The sequence below is a fragment of the Salmo trutta genome, chromosome 14, assembly GCF_901001165.1.
Source record: "Salmo trutta chromosome 14, fSalTru1.1, whole genome shotgun sequence".
NCBI lineage: Eukaryota > Metazoa > Chordata > Actinopteri > Salmoniformes > Salmonidae > Salmo > Salmo trutta.
This window is the reverse complement of record NC_042970.1, coordinates 42936726-42955061: the sequence shown is the minus strand read 5'-3', so window position 1 is coordinate 42955061 and position 18336 is coordinate 42936726. Positions and strand designations below refer to the sequence as shown.

At 42.1% G+C, this 18336-nt stretch overlaps 1 protein-coding gene across 10 annotated transcripts in view; it reads right to left on the bottom strand.

Moving 5' to 3' along the window:
* Positions 1-2023: 2023 nt before the first annotated feature.
* LOC115208127 (pleckstrin homology domain-containing family A member 6) overlaps positions 2024-18336 on the bottom strand; it is a 160460-nt gene continuing 144147 nt past the window's right edge. For all 10 annotated transcript variants that reach the window (XM_029775948.1, XM_029775949.1, XM_029775947.1 and 7 more), the window contains 4 exons: positions 13946-14079; positions 12039-12196; positions 7350-7457; positions 2024-5604 (listed from right to left, as the gene is read on the bottom strand). In XM_029775948.1, coding sequence (XP_029631808.1) covers positions 7360-7457; positions 12039-12196; positions 13946-14079 — 390 coding nt within the window. In that variant the 3' untranslated portion in view covers positions 2024-5604; positions 7350-7359. The remainder of the gene's footprint in view (positions 5605-7349; positions 7458-12038; positions 12197-13945; positions 14080-18336) is intronic.

Genomic DNA, 18336 nt, shown 5'->3' with positions numbered 1-18336 from the left:
GATCCTCAACAGGTTTTAAGACCACTTTACTGGTTTGCCTGGGAATTTTCCAAGGTTACCTTCTTGCCCAACCCTGCCTTTATGCCTAAGGTTAGCGACAATTACAATTGTCTCAACTTGGAGCGTGTGGCTTTCCTCCTGCCGCCTTTGCCTTCTATGGAAGAGGAGCGGCTACACCAATTGTGTCCAGTACTCACGTTGTGCATACACAGTACTTTAATTACATGTATCACATCCGGCCGTGATTGGGAGTCTCATTGTGCGGTGCACAATTGGCCCAGCGTCGTCTGGGTTTGGCCGGGGTAGGCCGTTATTGTAAATAAGAATTTGTTCTTAACTGACTTGCCTGGTTAAATAAAGGTTAAATAAAATAAATACAAATAAAACATTTGGGAGAGCTTTGCTCAAGAGCAACAGACTCTTTGTGTCCTGGGTCGTTGTTGTTATGTTCTAGTTTTGTATTTCTATGTTTCTATGTTGTTGTTTTTTGGGATGACCTCCAATTAGAGGCAGCTGGTCATCATTGTCTCTAATTGGAGATCATACTTAAGTAGTTGTTTTTCCCACCTGGTTTTGTGGGAGATTGTTTTTGAGTTAGTGTATGTTGCACCTCTTCGTCACAGTTTGTTGTTTTTGTTCTTTACTTGATGTGTATATCTTGCATAGTTTCACAGTGAAAATAAAATGTGGAACGATACACACGCTGCGCTTTGGTCCCATTCTTCAGACACCCGTGACAGAGTGGCTGTTCAGTATGAGGGGAGGGGCTCCCTCATTCTCCACTTGCCCTGTCTATCTCCGAAAGACGTGCATGATTAGTTATTTGAGTTGCTTAGAGATTCTGGTGAATCCCACTTGTGAGAAGTCTCACTTTTATTATCCGAGAACAGGGGTTACACAAGTAACCTTAATTTTTTCTGAAGGCTTGTCATCTGATTGGATTGTCTGAGAGACTCTTCTCTCTATCATGATCAATAAATTCACTGTTTTCACAGACTCTGTGGGATTGTTATGGCATGGTTATAATATTTTCAAAGAGGCTACAGGCACCACAGGGTCTTACAAAAAACAAGATATCCAGCGTACATTGGAGCATACACAGACCCCAGAGAGTTTAACCCCATCTCAACCTGATTTTGAGTAATGAAGCAGGCAAATGGCAGGTGGTCTCCCTACAAAGGACAAATATTGGCAAAGCAGCTGGGCTGTCTGTCCACAGTGTGGAAGCTCACTTAGTACTCTCTCTCTCTGTGTGAGAGACATGCAGACGCATGAAGACAGACAGACAGTCAGAGTGTGGGAGAGAGAGCTCTGTGGGAACTGTTGATTGAATCAAGGTGATTGTGATGTTTTTATATAGTGGCCTCTTGAGGAAGGCTTGGGTCATTACCAGCAGTCCAAAGACCACCCAATACTCAGAGCCACAAGCAGCATCCGAATTCCCATACTAGCGTACTACATACTTAAACTGCATAGTATGTACTCATCGTCACGTACTATTTATTACGTAATGTTTAGTAAAAAGTATGCAGTATGCCACGGCCGTAGCGTACTACTTCGCTACGGCTTCGGATATATAACTGGCTAGCTAGGTTAAATATGAATTTGCCGCTCAACAACAGCAAGCTTTTCAGATATTCAGTTAACTTCAAATCCTACTAAAGCAGGTTTGAATGCACTGTGGGTGTGAAATTCCAGAAAAGTTTAAAAAGAATTCATAGTACATGAGAAGCCAAAATGATTATGACATTGAAATGTCACATACTATTTTTCTCATACTCAAATGGCGGACAATTTAGGATGCTAGTATTGGTGTTTGGACTGCCACTGAACAGAGTTTGGCATACTAATCTATGTGTTTGCAACACATTTCTTTGACAATAACATTATTTTGGGGAATTTTTTGTTGTTGTTGCTAGATATAAAATTGTGATCTTTCAATAGAAGTTTAAAAGTTGGAGTTTGCCAAACGCTACCACTAGGCTACCCATGCCAGTAAGAACAAACAGATGATAGCTTTACCTTATATTTCAAATATACTTTATTGGAGGTTGTAAATGAGTTACCTATGAAGTCCAGTATTGTTGACCATATAGCACAGTCCAGAAAGTGTTCTCCACGCGAGCCCCATAATTTCACCATGTCAATGATGGGTTTGACCTCTAACCTCCGAACTTGGGTCTCCATTGTGATCATCTTTCAGTCAAATTTGTACGAGACACAGAATACATTTTTTCAAAGGAATACTGAAAGTCAAATGACAGTTGATTTCATACTGTGTTTTCTACACATCCAGTCAGTCTTCAAAGTCTACATGATATCTTCAGGTTTATTTATCCAGACATACACATAGAATAGAATATAACAAAGTCCATATGATATAATATAAGAGTCCTTATGATATAATATAAGAGTCCATATGATATAATATGAGTCCTTATGATATTGTTAGTAAAGGTCTATTAATATAACAGACAGAAAGTATGATGATCAGTATTATAATTATTTTGGCAGTGATACTCAACATCAATAACATGATCAAAACAATAACGGTAATAATATCTATGATTATAATTTTTCTTAGAAAGTACGGCGGAATATTCAGAAAACATCTAAAGAGAAACACATACTGTATATATTTGTATACATTCACTTTATTGCAAGAAGGTTTTCCTAAAGCAAGCATATGATTTTTCACTTTTTTATTTGCATAGTTCAAGCATTTTGTGTATTTTCGCCAAAATAGCAACAGTTGATGTTATTATTAAGATATACGTACTTGAAATGGGAAATATGTACATAGACCAATGTGCTAAATCTTTCCACATCATTATTAGCCATAAATGCTACATTTTTTATCAAATATCGGACACCCCGTATTTGGCTGTTTTGTGTTTCTCAACACATATGAGGCCAATTGTTCCAAAAATACCAATATTTTCAAAATCATCTTTAAACCAGGGCCTTCAAGACAAATCTTAAAAGCAACTTAAAAAAATATTTTAGCAATAATCATTTTCCCCCAATATTGTGAAAAACGCAAAACATTCCTGATTACATGCTAAAAATGTAACCTGTCGCCTGAAACCTTATTTTAGTCATCAAATACCCATGAGTCTAAAAAAATATGTACTGCATCTTTTGACCTTAGTTGTCCCTTTCTCAAACAAGAAAAAAATATAACTATTTTCTTCAGACTTTTTTTTTTAATAATCTGCTGTGTACATAAATGTTTCACTTGCCTTCAAACATGGTGGCTTGAGTCTGAAGAAAGATATCTTCTTGTACAGACACAACATTGCCTCTGAGCGAATAGGACAAAAGGGGGAGAAACGAATGGATGGGGGGAAAAAGACAGAGAGGGAGAGATGGGTGGATTGTGAGGGAGGAATGAAGACAGAAATAAAAAGGGCTGCGCTTTCAGAGGCCACAGGTTAAATCTGGAGACACTAACAGTGATCGACTGACAAACAAATGTTCCTTACTAAGAGACAGCCAAAATGCAAAGGATGGGTCAGCAACTTATATTAGAGGACAGGAGGAGGACGAGTATGTTGCCCATAACTGCACCATGATACATCCTCCACTTAGAATGTGGAGTGACTTGTCATATATGTGTATAATATATGAGTTCCTCCAACCCTGACCAGGACAGCAATATGTCTATATATTTCTGTGTCTATCTGTCTCACCCAAAGTGGTTGATCACGTTAGAAGTGATGGTTCATAGAAAAATAATTAGATGTATTTTGAAAGGTAAAAACGTATTGATCAGAATAAACCATCTCTATATTCATTAAAAGGTTCAGTCTTCAACATAGCACTGTATAATATTAGGGATATGATACATGTAGGATGCATTTAGCTTTCTGATATGCACACACTGTAAGTTGGCTGTGATGCAAGTTGCTGGCCCATCTTAACACAAACAAGTGTTTCAACTAGCAGACTTATTCTAAGGTCACTTCTTTTTTTTTTACTGACGTCTTTCCACATACTATATACTGTACTGTATATATATATATATATATAAACATGTAGATATAGAGAGATTTTATCTACACATCTATTGACATACTGTACCACTGAAGTAAGGTCTTATAGCAGTGAGAGAACTAAGAGGAGCCCAATGGCTTTAATGCCAATGGTGTGTGGGCTGTACTCACATCAAGACACACAGTTACCAGAGAACTAACAGTGGTTTCAGAGTGAGGCAGGATAGGTTTTCCTGCAGACAGTCACACACATACGCATATAGGTCCCAACCAGCCCTGGGTGTAGGACGGAAAGGGGACAGAGGGGGTGTAGCCTAGCCTGGAGAAAGGGTTGGGAGGCAGGCGTCACAGTGGGTTAGGTGTTCAATAGGTGTGTTCCTCACCTGGGATGAGAGGTGTTGGAAGGAATCGAGGGAGACTCATGCAAGCACTGCTGTACACCAATGTCCTGCGACCACTGGATTGGGGGGGGGGGGGGTGCTTTCATACAGTACAGTTCTCCCACTAATGGCCTCTGAAGACGATGCCAGGAAGTCGAAGGTCAAAAGCTGTTTAACTGAGTTTGAAACAATGACCTGGGGGCCAATCAGAGACAAAACTGCATTTCCTGTTGTGTCAGGGTTTCCCCAAACTCGATCCTGAATCAGCTGTGTAGTGCTAGGGCAAAAACCTAAATGTCCACCCAGGGGGGCGCCAGGATCGAGTTTGGGAAACCCTGTGTTATGTTACTGTTCCCACTCCTATCTCTCTTTATGGCTCTTGAACTACCATCTGTCCACCTCCTCCTCTGTGACCATTTCCTGTTACACTGTAAAATCAGCCTCTGATTGGTTCTACTGCTCTCTGCACCAATAAGAAGCTCTCACTCCCCAGTCCCTCTTCCTGAAGTCCAGCTCCGGCAGTCCTAATCCCTCTTCATCTTACAGAGATCCGTGCATCACGTACGATAAGTCCCCTCCTGAACCGTTTAGTCACAGAACTCTACTGTCCTGGGCTTCTAGTCTCTGTGGTCCTTCTAATCTCTCTATAGCATACACCTTTCCTGAGCTGAGTAACGGAGAAAAACTGTCGAAACAGTCTCACTGTCAGTGTAGCATGGAGGAGAGCATGTTTGAGTGCTATATACACCCCCTGGTTTCTGGCTAGCTTAGTAGTATCAAATGCTGTGTTAAACGCATCATCCCCATAATAGTGAAAAATTACAGCATTGTGTTTTATTTGCATTTGTTTTGTTTGTGTTACCTGCCCTTATAGAGAAGCTATTTTCTGCCAGGCCTAGACTAAGAAGAATTGTGTAAGTGTGGTGAATGATAGAGGGAGAGTGGAGGGTGCCGTTATAGACCCCCTTGTGGTGGGAGGTGTGGGCCTCCATCATAGTCTGTTTGCTTTGAAAAAGTCCTCAGCTGGCCAACTTCCCAAACTTCCTGTGACAGCTTCATGTTTCCTGTTGTGTTGTTATGGAGGTCATTGGGTTTATACACCGGCGGGCAGGTGGTCTGGGAGATTAACCAGTTTCTAAATATAACCAGTTTCTTTGGGCATTTTCTTTATATTCCAGTGGATCCTCAGAAGGACGCTCCGTCAAACTTGACAGCAGCCAGAGCTTGAGCTGGAGATGAAAGAGAGAGAGATGAGAGAGAGAAAACATACTTTAATCCCAGTAAAACTCACTTTTACAAAACCATCAAACAAAGACACAATGAAAGTTGAAAGCAGAGAAAGGAAATGTTTCCAGACTCAGATGATTTCCCTTTCTACTATTTGTTTGTGTGGCTCTCTAAATGCTTATTTGACCACAGGACAACTCTCTGTGCTGCCTCATTTCGGTAAACCACTCCAGGCCAGATTGTACCAATCACTGCTGAGGATCCTGTCGTTGAGTACAGGATGTGCCCCTGTTATGTTTAAGATGTTACAACAAGGTTGAGAAAGCTGCAGTGCAACGTCGACTTGAGTAATTTTCCACTGAACGTACTGTGGATGGTAGCAATTTGGGTACAAGTCCACAATGGTGCTTTTCACAAGATACAACTTTACTTGTTAGATATTACTGCTGTCGGAACTAGAAGCACAAGCATTTCGCTACACTCGCATTAACATCTGCTAACCATATGTATGTGACCAATAGAATTTGATTTGATTAACTAACATCAGCTTGAAAACAACAACAATGGTAATAGAAAGTCATTGAAGTATGATCGCCGCTTTATATAATACATTTAGAATAAAACTATGTTTGGTGTGAGTATGCAGACAACAGACCCTGAACACCGTAAGTCAAGCAGAAAGACAATAGGTTGGAACTGAAGATACTACCCAAGGACTTCCAGCTCTTTTAAGGTATTGCATTGTTGTGCCATTTGTGCACCTGGGTTTTGGGAAGGGCCATGTGTGACCCTACCAATGTTTAAAAGTAAGGCGGATATCTCAAGATGTTTTTGCCAATATCTCAAGTTGTTTTTGTCAAACACAATGCAGGGAAGTAAATCAGGATCGTTTGTGAGGTGTATGTTTTTGTCCAGGAATGACAGGACCGTGTTCTTAGTAAGGATTATGGTCATAACCAAGCACATAAACTAATGAAAAATGACAAAAATGATCTAATATTTGACCCCTGCTTGTCCAAATGGTGCTGACAGGAAGCGTGATCCTCCTATTAGTTTAATGCGATGGCTGTTCGCTACAAAGTCTGAAACAGCAGTTTATCATTACTGGCATGTATTTCTGAGTATGTGTTGGACGTGGCAGCCTGGCTTCATTCAAATAATATAGCTCTAAATTGACTGGTCCATGGCAGAGGCCCCATCCTGAATTGCCCCTGCTTAACACTACTAACTTAACCCTGTGTACAAGTACAGGGTAGATAACTTCACATCTGAGTCAGCTGTCTTCACTCTCTCTAACAGCGTCACTTCAGTCTCACTTCCTCTCCGTTTTCTACATCAGCACAAACTGAGAGACAGATAATCCCGACTTCAGGGGCCTCCACAAATCTTCAAGGGATATTTTACTGATTAATCGTTTCTGTACCTTGAAATGTGTACAGTACGTGAACAAGGACTGGTAGTAATATACGATTATTTCGGTATAGTAAACATAAATATTGTGTTAGCACTGTTCATTGAGAGCATTCTGAACTATTTTCCAGTTAATAAAACAATTTAGTAAAGCAGATAGCAATACAATTTCCACTTGCTGCCATTGGTCAAGACATCACATGAGTGAAAAACTAAGAGTCCTGCCCAAACCAGGAGAGGTGAAGGAGGGGGTGTGAGGTAGGAGGAGGGGACCAGAGAGGGGGTGAGGAGGGAGGGAGGGAGGGGTGGCAGGTGTGGTTGGTGGGCGGGGACTCACCTTCACAGACTCACACCTTCATGATGTGAACGGAGTCGGAGAAGTCGGTGGAGGACGGGGGAGGGGCCAGGTTGGTCGGGGAGGCGGGGGGGCTGGGGGCGCACTGGGCTGGAATGGAATGGGGGTGTGAGGTGAGAACGAGCAAAACAAATAGCGAAACATGAAGGTGTAAAGCAATAATAAAGGGTTGAGGCAGCTACGACAGGGAGGACTGTGCACTCACTCCACCCCACAAGCATAACAGGATATGGTTATGCTTGTGGGGATACATCTGTAGGGATATGGTGCTAAGCCTGTATAGCTTTGTACTGAGGAAGCAAGAGAATGTAACAAGGATAAAATTGTTACACCTGGATCTGGAGTTTGGCTACACTCATTCAGAACACTTTAGTAAATTAAACAGTTTACCTAGATTCAATTTACAAAGTAAATACTTGTAAACACAGAAACCATGAACGTAAGTAACACATTTTAGGTAAACTTGCAGAATATATGTGGATAGGATATTATGACTAAAAAGATAATATAGTTGAACATTTTGCAAAGTGCTTTTCTGGACGCAAGATAAAATAAAGTCTGCTATCTGGCAGCAGCAGCGTAACAGATACTTGGTTTGTACTGAACTCTGTGCAGCTGGACAATAACAGTATCTGTCCAGTCTAGTGTGACGCATGCTCAAAGGTATGGTTTCATGACCAAGTAATGACCGCGACTGACAGCAGGCAGCACACAGTATGATTGAATACTTAACAGTCCTATAAGACTTCATTAAAAAAAAAGATTTGTTTTCCTTCAGCTCATCACTTTACATTGACAAGTTTATGTTCAATTTCCCATTATCATAATCTGTGATGACTATGCATAAGTGATATGTGGTTGGTTGTGGGTAGGGTAGAGACAGAGAGAGTGATATGTAGTAAGCAGTGAGAAATTGTGCTGTAGTTTTCAGCAAATGGAAACTCTGTCGATCTCACTATTCATGGGTTGCACCTCCATCACTCAGTCACGTCATGCCATTGTTATGAATGTTCTTAAGATTCCTCCACCATATTTGTACCCAAAGGGCTACTGGGGCGATTGCTCCAGTTGGGCGGTAGGTAGCCTAGTGGTTAGAGAGTTGGGCCACTAATCGAAGGTTGCTGGATCGAAACCCCGAGCTGACAAGGTGAAAATCTGTTGTTCTGCCCCTGAGCAAGGCACTGTTCCCCGGGCGCCAAAGACATGGATGTCGGTTATGGCAGCCCCCCGCACCTCTTTGATTCAGAGGGGTTGGGTTAAATGCGAAAGACACATTTCAGTTGAATGCATTCAGTTGTACAACTGACTAGGTATTCCCCTTTCCCTAAGTGGGTCGCAACTCTGAATTAAAATGTGCTCTATGCAGGACCTAAAAATTCTACCTGTTGGACCACCTTGGCGTAAGTTCTTCTGTGAGCTACTCCTGGGTATAGAACCTCCGCAGGCTTTTCGAGATGCCTATGCGCGAGTCAATAGCAAAATAATAGACTTGATTTATGCTACATTATATCATGCTAAATGTATCTGAGCAGGTATTATCAATCTACACTAAACAAAAATATAAATGCAGCATGTGAAGTGTTGATCCCATGTTTAATGAGCTGAAATAAAATATATTTTCCATTATGCACAAAAAACGAATTTTGCATACATATGGTGCACAGATTTGTTTACTTCCCTGTTAGTGAGCATGTTATGCTTGTCAAGATAATCCATATAAAGAAGCTGATTAAACAGCATGATCCTTACACAGGTGCGCCATGGGTTGGGGACAATAAAAGGCCACTAAAATGTATTTCAGTCTGTAATAATGCCCTTTTGTGGGAAAAAACGAATCCTGATTGGTTGATCTCTCAAGTGGGTGGGCCTATGCCCTCCAAGGTCCACCCATGGCTGTGCCCCTGCCCAGTCATGTGAAATCCATACATTAGGGCCTAATTAATTTATTACAATTGACTGATTTCCATATATGAACTGTAACTCAGTAAAATTGTTGTATGTTGTGTTTATATTTTTGTTCAGTATGATAAGCTGCCACCTCCACTAATTTGCCCAGCCAGAGATCAAATAACCAACTATATAGACTGAGATTGTTTGAAACAAAATCACATTGATTATCAGACAAGTCAAGGGCTTTTAGTCGGGATGTAGCCTTGGCAAATTAATCCACCTGTTAGACTGGCCTGCCGTAGGATACATAACATGCTAGCAAAATGTTCTGATAACACTGTTTGACGAGCATACTAGACTAAAGATTATCATCATGAAAACACTCACCTCAATGTCGCAAACATTTTCCAAGTCTAATTGTAACCAAATATCGAAATGGAGATTCCGTGAAAACAAAAATATGACATGTATTGATTTATCAATACGAGTCTTGTCTCAGTGCAGCGTGATAACACTGTCCCAATCATAACGTTGCTGAAATTATAGTTGACCACACACGGCTATTGCTTTAAAGTATTTAAAACAGTTGTCTGACTTAATTTCAGTAAGCAATAATAGTGTTACAACTCTGGGTTTATAAGCGCGGATATCGACTCTGCCGCATGAACATGCTTTTGGGGCACAGTCGATTGCGTGCTGGATTTCGGGCTAGAAGGTCGAGGGTTCGAGGCCTGCTACCTGCCTGTTTCATTACAATATGATAAATGCCTTCAATGGCATTAGCATACTTTATTCCAATATTTTTGTAATTCAGTGATATTCATTTTCACAGCAATTATTAATTCATCCAGCCAGTTGTGGTTAAGAAAACATGCATGCATAGTGGTGGGCTTTACAAAGTGATGGGACATGCCTGGCAAAGTTTAGAACTGCCACAAAAAATGGTAACAGCCTAGTAACAGGTGCTGCCTAGCAACCATCATTATGAAGCATCACATCTAATGAACGCGCATTGCTTATGCCGGATTTAGCTACGACTAGTTTTTTTTTGGGGGGGGGGGGGGGTGCAACAAGTGTAAATCCTGTTCCCAAAGTCGGACGTATCTACGCTCGAACTAGCATTTAAGACCAACTTTTTTTATGCACAACTGGTGCAAACCGCTCCTGGAGTACAGTCACTCTGAAGAGGGGCTAACGACTGTTTCATCTATAGTACACTATAGTGGCCTGGAAATATGATGACATTGCTAAAGTAGCCAAATAAATAGTAGGAAACAACTTTATCACCATTATGATGTCGTCAAATGTACTTTAAAAGAATGGAAATGTTGCCATTAGCTAGCAAAGTTAATCAAATGCAGCAATGCTAATGTTAGCTAGCTGAAATCCGATGCTGTCCCCTCAGTCTTAGCTAGCAAGATAAAGTGCAACTGCATCTAAAGGAAATCTGGCAACATCACAATGATGATAAAAGGTTGTCCTACTCATTATTTTCCAAATGTTGATACGTCATCGTGTTTCAAGCCCCTGTAATGCACTTCAGATAAAATCTTCATCAGTGTCAATTGAGAATGCATTGAGAAGAATACTCAGTTGGGCGTGAGTCCTAAAACAAATGTCCAAAACAATATTGTGGTCAAACGTGCATCCCATGGACAGAAGTGGACTAGTGAAACAGACAGCGAGACAGCCAGAGCTAGAGATAACAGTTTGGTAAACTATCTTCCCTGCTGGCACCATACTTTCCACAACAATGCCATTCATATTTGGATTTGTCAATGGAACGTGATCATCTTAGAACGCTTGGTGGTAACATGGCGACATTACAGATTCTAAATCTTGGTTCATCTGAGCTGATCATATCTCTGCTAATCTATTGCTCTGGGGACAGGGACAGGTAACATGTGGCATTGTCTTGGCATGCCCTGTGAAATGACAAGGTTTATGAACCCTTTTTGTAGTGGATACAGATGCTTGAATAGCAATGAGTGTAACTGTGACCAGTTTTTTTCTTCATTAATGCACTGTGTTGCAAGCTCTACCAAAATGTTTTGTAATGGAAAATGTAAAGATAACGAGAGTTTCTTATTAGACATATTCAGGTAGGTCCCTCCCCGTTTCATCCCATTTGCTTCCTTTGGTTTCTAGTGAAAACACCCCAGGTGTACACTACTGCACACGGTGAGGAACTGAGGGTGTGGTTGGCTTGGGTTAGGTAGTGGTTGAGTAGTGGACAGTGGATAGTGGAGTATATTGCAGTACAGCAGACAATGAGGGAGTGAAGGAGTGTGGTTGGCTGGTTTTAAGCAGCGGATATTTTGCAGACATTTGACAGTGAGATGTAACTAGGGGTTATATTGGGATTTTATTCTTCATGAAACTGGGCCTTAGAAACGTTTTTTTTTTAAATTACTGTATATATTTTATCAAAATATTTTTCTTTCGAACAAGGCAGTTCCACTATGTTCACCTCCAATTTAACCCCTAAAAAGCTGTCATTGATGTTGAGTGTTAAGTGTGTTGCAAACAGGAGAGGGATTGAACATTTCAGTGATTGGTAGAGGAAATGTGTGTCATAGAGGGGAGGAGGGAAGGGGTTTTGGAGGAAGGGGGAGGTGTTGCAGCAACACATCGCCTGTCATTGCTGGGGGTCCCCTCAGTGGCAGGGGGGCGACAAGGCCACGGTCGGGGTGGGCAACGGTAACTGTGAAGGCAGTAACCGTGGTGACAGGGTGGTTGGGGTGGTGGCAGTGGAGCGGAAGGCGGCGGAGGCGTCCTCACCGGAGAGCAGGCGGGAGCGTCGCGAGGCCTCGGCGGCCAGAGCACAGGAGATCTCGATCCTCTTCTCCTGCTCCTGGATCTTCTGCTCTGGGTTGCCCTGGTGATGAGGACCGCCCCCCTCAGTAGGACCGTCCAATAGGGGAACCACATTCTGGAGACTGGAGGGAGAGGGAGAGGTGGCAGGGGAGAAAGGGGAGGGAGAAAGTGTGACAAAGAAAGCAAGAGAAAGGAGATTCAATTATAACTTTTAATACAGAACATGTGGCATTTCATAAAACTTATGTGAAACAGAAGATGGATCAGAGAGAAAGTTTAGCCAAAATTTGAGTAAATACACTTCTGTACATACAGTGAGGGAAAAAGTATTTGATCTCCTGCTGATTTTGTACGTTTGCCCACTGACAAAGAAATTATCAGTCTATCATTTTAATGGTAGGTTTATTTGAACAGTGAGAGACAGAATAAGAACAAATAAATCCAGAAAACCGCATGTCAAAAATGTTATAAAATGATTTGCATTTTAATGAGGGAAATAAGTATTTGACCCCCTCTGCAAAACATGACTTAGTACTTGGTGGCAAAACCCTTGTTGGCAATCACAGAGGTCAGATGTTTCTTGTAGTTGGCCACCAGGTTTGCACACATCTCAGGAGGGATTTTGTCCCACTCCTCTTTGCAGATCTTCTCCAAGTCATTAAGGTTTCGAGGCTGACGTTTGGCAACTCGAACCTTCAGCTCCCTCCACAGATTTTCTATGGGATTAAGGTCTGGAGACTGGCTAGGCCACTCCAGGACCTTAATGTGCTTCTTCTTGAGCCACTCCTTTGTTGCCTTGGCAGTGTGTTTTGGGTCACTGTCATGCTGGAATACCCATCCACGACCCATTTTCAATGCCCTGGCAGAGGTTCTCACCCAAGATTTGACGGTACATGGCCACGTCCATCGTCCCTTTGATGCGGTGAAGTTGTCCTGTCCCCTTAGCAGAAAAACACCCCCAAAGCATAATGTTTCCACCTCCATGTTTGATGGTGGGGATGGTGTTCTTGGGGTCATAGGCAGCATTCCTCCTCCAAACACGGCGAGTTGAGTTCAGTTGATGCCAAAGAGCTCCATTTTAGTCTCACCTGACCACAACACTTTCACCCAGTTGTCCTCTGACTCATTCAGATGTTCATTGGCAAACTTCAGACGGGCATGTATATGTGCTTTCTTGAGCAGGGGGACCTTGCGGGTGCTGCAGGATTTCAGTCCTTCACGGCGTAGTGTGTTACCAATTGTTTTCTTGGTGACTATGGTCCCAGCTGCCTTGAGATCATTGACAAGATCCTCCCGTGTAGTTCTGGGCTGATTCCTCACCATTCTCATGATCATTGCAACTCCACGAGGTGAGATCTTGCATGGAGCCCCAGGCCGAGGGAGATTGACAGGTCTTTTGTGTTTCTTCCATTTGCGAATAATCGCAACAAATGTTGTCACCTTCTCACCAAGCTGCTTGGCGATGGTCTTGTAGCCCATTCCAGCCTTGTGTAGGTCTACAATCTTGTCCCTGACATCCTTGGAGAGCTCTTTGGTCTTGGCCATGGTGGAGAGTTTGGAATCTGATTGATTGATTGCTTCTGTGGACCTGGGAGCCAGAAATCTTTCTAATTGAGAGGGGGTCAAATACTTATTTCCCTCATTAAAATGCAAATCATTTTATAACATTTTTGACATTAGTTTTTCTGGATATTTTTGTTGTTATTCTGTCTCTCACTGTTCAAATAAACATACCATTAAAATTATAGACTGATAATTTCTTTGTCAGTGGGCAAACGTACAAAATCAGCAGGGGATCAAATACTTTCTTCCCTCACTCTATGTGTGAGTGAGAGGCGTGTTGAACAGTAGTTTGTGGTGTCTGTACTTACTTTGATTTGGCAATGAGAGTCTTGATCCTCTCTACTTTCTTCTGTTTCTCCTTCTGCTCCTCTGGGCTGAGAGGAGTGTTAGGCTCCACATCCAGGTAGCGCTCCGGGATCAGAACCTTGTCTGGAGCACAAAGCTGAGGACACCACACATATCAAAGGAGGTTTTGTAACCTTTTACTTTATGGGCCATTTATACTGAACAAAATATAAACGCAACATGTAAAGTGTTGGTCCCATTTTTCATGAGCTGACATAAAAGATCCCAGAAATGTTCCATACGCACAAAAAGCATATTTCTCTCAAATGTTGTGCACAAATTTGTTTACATCCCTGTTAGTGAGCATTTCTCCTTTGCCAAGATAATCCATCCACTTGACAAGTGTGGCATATCAAGAAGCTCATTAAACAGCATGAGCATTACACAGATGTATCTTGCACTGGGGACAACAAAAGGACACTCTAAAATGAGCTGTTTTGTCACACAACACAATGCCACAAATGTCTGAAGTTTTGAGGAAGCTTTCAATTGGCATGCTGACTGCAGGAATGTCCACTAAAGCTGTTGCTAGAGAATTTATTGTTCATATAAAACCTAGCAATTACCATGTCATTTTGAAAAACCAAACAATTACCATCTGAGACAGCACTACAGAATGAAGTGTTACTGAAATCGCTTCAGGCTGTTATCAAAGTGTTTCATTAACTTTGCATTAAGCACTATCCCAGCAAACATGTCCAGATTAACACAATGCAGGCTAAAATATTGGCCTCAAGTAGGCTGCCCATATTGGGCCCATGTGCCTTTCATCATCGAATCCACATTGGCCCCGAAGGCATTGCCCAAGTGTGTCCCAGTGTGGGCAGCCCATATCTTGTGAGGGCAGCCTTCACTTTGCTTGAAATAAGCTAATCTTTTCCCAGCAAACAAATGATGGTTAAAACATTGGACCCATGTAGACTACCCACATTGTGCCGATGCACCTTTGCTCATCGGCTCCATATTGGCACCAAGGTAGTTTGCTGCTCCAAGGGCAGCCCTCACTTTGCCTGAAATAAGCCCACCCTTAAGAAAGCAGGATGTGCAGGTCATGGACTGACGTGGTTACACGTGGTCTGCAGTTGTGAGGCTGGTTGGATGGACTGCAAATGACTTTGGAGGTGGCTTGTGGTAGAGAAATGAACATTCAATTATCTGGCATGAGCTCTGTTGGACATTCTTGCAGTCAGCATGCCAATTGCAAGCTCCCTCAAAACTTGAGACATCTGTGGCATTGTGTTGTGTGACAAAACTGCACATTTTAGAGTGGCCTTTTATTGTCCCCAGCACAAGGTGCACCTGTGTAAGGATCATGCTGTTTAAACAGCTTCTTTATATGCCACAACTGTCACGTGGATAGATTAGCTTGACAAAGGAGAAATGCTCACTAACAATGATGTAAACAAATCTTTTATTTCAGCTCATGAAAAATGGGACCACTACTTTACATGTTAGATTTATATTTTGTTCAGTTCACACAGCCAAGACAACGCAGGAGTGGCTTCGGGACAAGTCTCTAAATGTCCTTGAGTGGCCCAGCCAGAGTCCGGACTTGAACCCGATTGAACATCGCTGAAGAGATCTGAAAATAGCTGTGCAGAGACACTCCCCATCCAACCTGACAGAGCTTGAGAGAATCTGCAGAGAAGAATGGGAGAAACTCCCCAAATACAGGTGCACCAAGCTTGTAGCGCCATACCCAAGAAGACTTAAGGTTGTAATCGCTACCAAAAGTGCTTCGACAAAGTACTGAGTAAAAGGTCTGAATACTTATGTAAATGTGATATTTCAGTCTAAAAACTTTTTTGCTTTGTCATTATGGGGTATTGTGTGTAGATTGATGAGAATTTTTTTTTTTTAATCAATTTTAGAAAAAGGCTGTAATGTAACAAAATGTGGAAAAAGTCAAGGGGTATGAAAACTTTCCGAATGCACTGTATATACAGTACCAGTCAAGAGTTTGGATACACACCTACTCATTCAAAGATTTTTCTTAATTTTTTACTATTTTCGACATTGTAGAATAATAGTGAAGACATCAAAACTATGAAATAACATACATGGAATCATGTAGTAACCAAAAAAGTGTTAATCAAATCAAAAAAGATTTTAGATTCTTCAAAGTAGCCACCCTTTGCCTTGATGACAGCTTTGCACACTCTTGGCATTCTCTCAACCAGCTTCACCTGGAATGCTTTTCCAAAAGTCTTGAAGGAGTTTCCACATATGCTGAGCACTTGTTGGCTGCTTTTCTTTCACTCTTCGCTTAACACCCTGGCCGTCCTACAATCTAAACCAGATGCCCTCAATCTCACAAAAATTATCAAGGAACCTACCAGGTACAACCCCAAATCCGTAAACATGGGCACCCTCATAGATATCATCCTGACCAACTTGCCCTCTAAATAAAACTCTGCTGTTTTCAACCAGGATCTCAGCGATCACTGCCTCCTTGCCTGCGTCCGTTATGGGTCCACGGTCGACCACCCCTCATCACTGTCAAAAGCTCCCTAAAACACTTCTGCGAGCAGGCCTTTCTAAATCAACCTCATCCCATCAGTAGTGGATGCCTGGTTATTCTTCAAAGGTGCCTTCCTCACCATCTTAAATAAGCATGCAACTTTCAATTTTTTTTTGAACTAAGACCAGATATAGCCCTTGGTTCACTCCAGACTTGACTGCCCTTGACCAGCACAAAAACATCCTGCGGCCCACTGCACTAGCTTCGAATAGTCCTCGCGATATGCAACTTTTCAGGGAAGTCAGGAACCACGATACAAAGTCAGTTAGGAAAGCAAAGGCTAGCTTTTTCAAACAGAAATGTGTATCCTGCAGCACCAATTTCCCAAAAGAATTGGTACACTGTAAAGTCCATGGAGAATAAGAGCACCTCCTCTCAGCTGCCCACTGCAGTGAGGCTAGGAAACACTGTCACCACCGATAAATCCACGATAATTGAGAATTTCAAGAAGCATTTCTCTACGGCTGGCCACGCTTCCCACCTGGCTACCCCAACCCCGGCCAACAGCTCTGTATCCCCCACAGCAACTGGCCCAAGCCCCCCCCCCCTGCTTCACCTTTACCCAAATCCAGACAGCTGATGTCCTGAAAGAGCTGCAGAATCTCGATTCCTACAAATCAGCTGGGCTAGACAATCTGGACCCTCTCTTCCTAAAATTATCTGCCGCCATTGTTGCAACCCTTATTACTAGTCTGTTTAACCTCTCTTTCGTATCGTCTGAGATTCCTAAAGATTGGAAAGTCACCACGGTCATCCCCCTCTTCAAAGGGGGAGACACTCTAGACCCAAACTGTTACAGACCTATATTCATTCTGCCCTGCCTTTCTAAAGTCTTCGAAAGCCAAGTGAACAAACAGATCACCGACCATCTCGAATCCCACCGTCCCTCCGCTATGCAATCCGGTTTCCGAGCTGGTCACGGGTGCACCTCAGCCACGCTCAAGGTCCTAAATGATATCATAACCACCATTGATAAAAAAACATTACTGCGCAGCCGTCTTCATCGACCTGGCCAAGCATGTTCGTCTCTAGGAGACAGAACGCGTCTCCTTCCTGAGCGGTATGACGGCTGCGTGGTCCCATGGTGTATATACTTGCATACTAATGTTTGTACAGATGAACATGGTACCTTCAGGCGTTTAGAAATTGCTCCCAAGGATGAACCAGATTTGTAGAGGTCTACAATTATTTTTCTGAGGTCTTGGCTGATTTCTTTTGATTTTCCCATGATGTCAAGCAAAGAGGCACTGAGTTTGAAGGTAGGCCTTGAAATAAATCCACAGGTACACCTCCAATTGACTCAAATTATGTCAATTAGCCTATCAGAAGCTTCTAAAGCCATGACAATATTTTCTGGAATTTTCAAAGCTGTTTAAAGGCACAGTCAACTTAGTGTATGTAAACTTCTGACCCACTGGAATTGTGATACAGTGAATTATAAGTTAAATAATCTGTCTGTAAACAATTGTTTGAAAAATTACTTGTGTCAAACACAAAGTAGATGTCCTAACCGACTTGCCAAAACTATAGTTTGTTATCAAGAAATGTGTGGAGTGGTTGAAAAATGAGTTTTAATGACTACAACCTAAGTGTCTGTAAACTACCAAATTCAACTGTATCAATGATGTCGCTCTTGCTGATTCTTTGATCCACCTCTACACAGATAACACCATTCTGTATACATCTAGCCCTTCTTTGGACACTGTGCTAACAAACCTCCAAACAAGCTTCAATGCCATACAACACTCATTCCGTGGCGTCCAACTCCTCTTAAACGCTAGTAAAACTAAATGCATGCTCTTCAACCAATCACTGCCCGCACCCGCCCGCCCG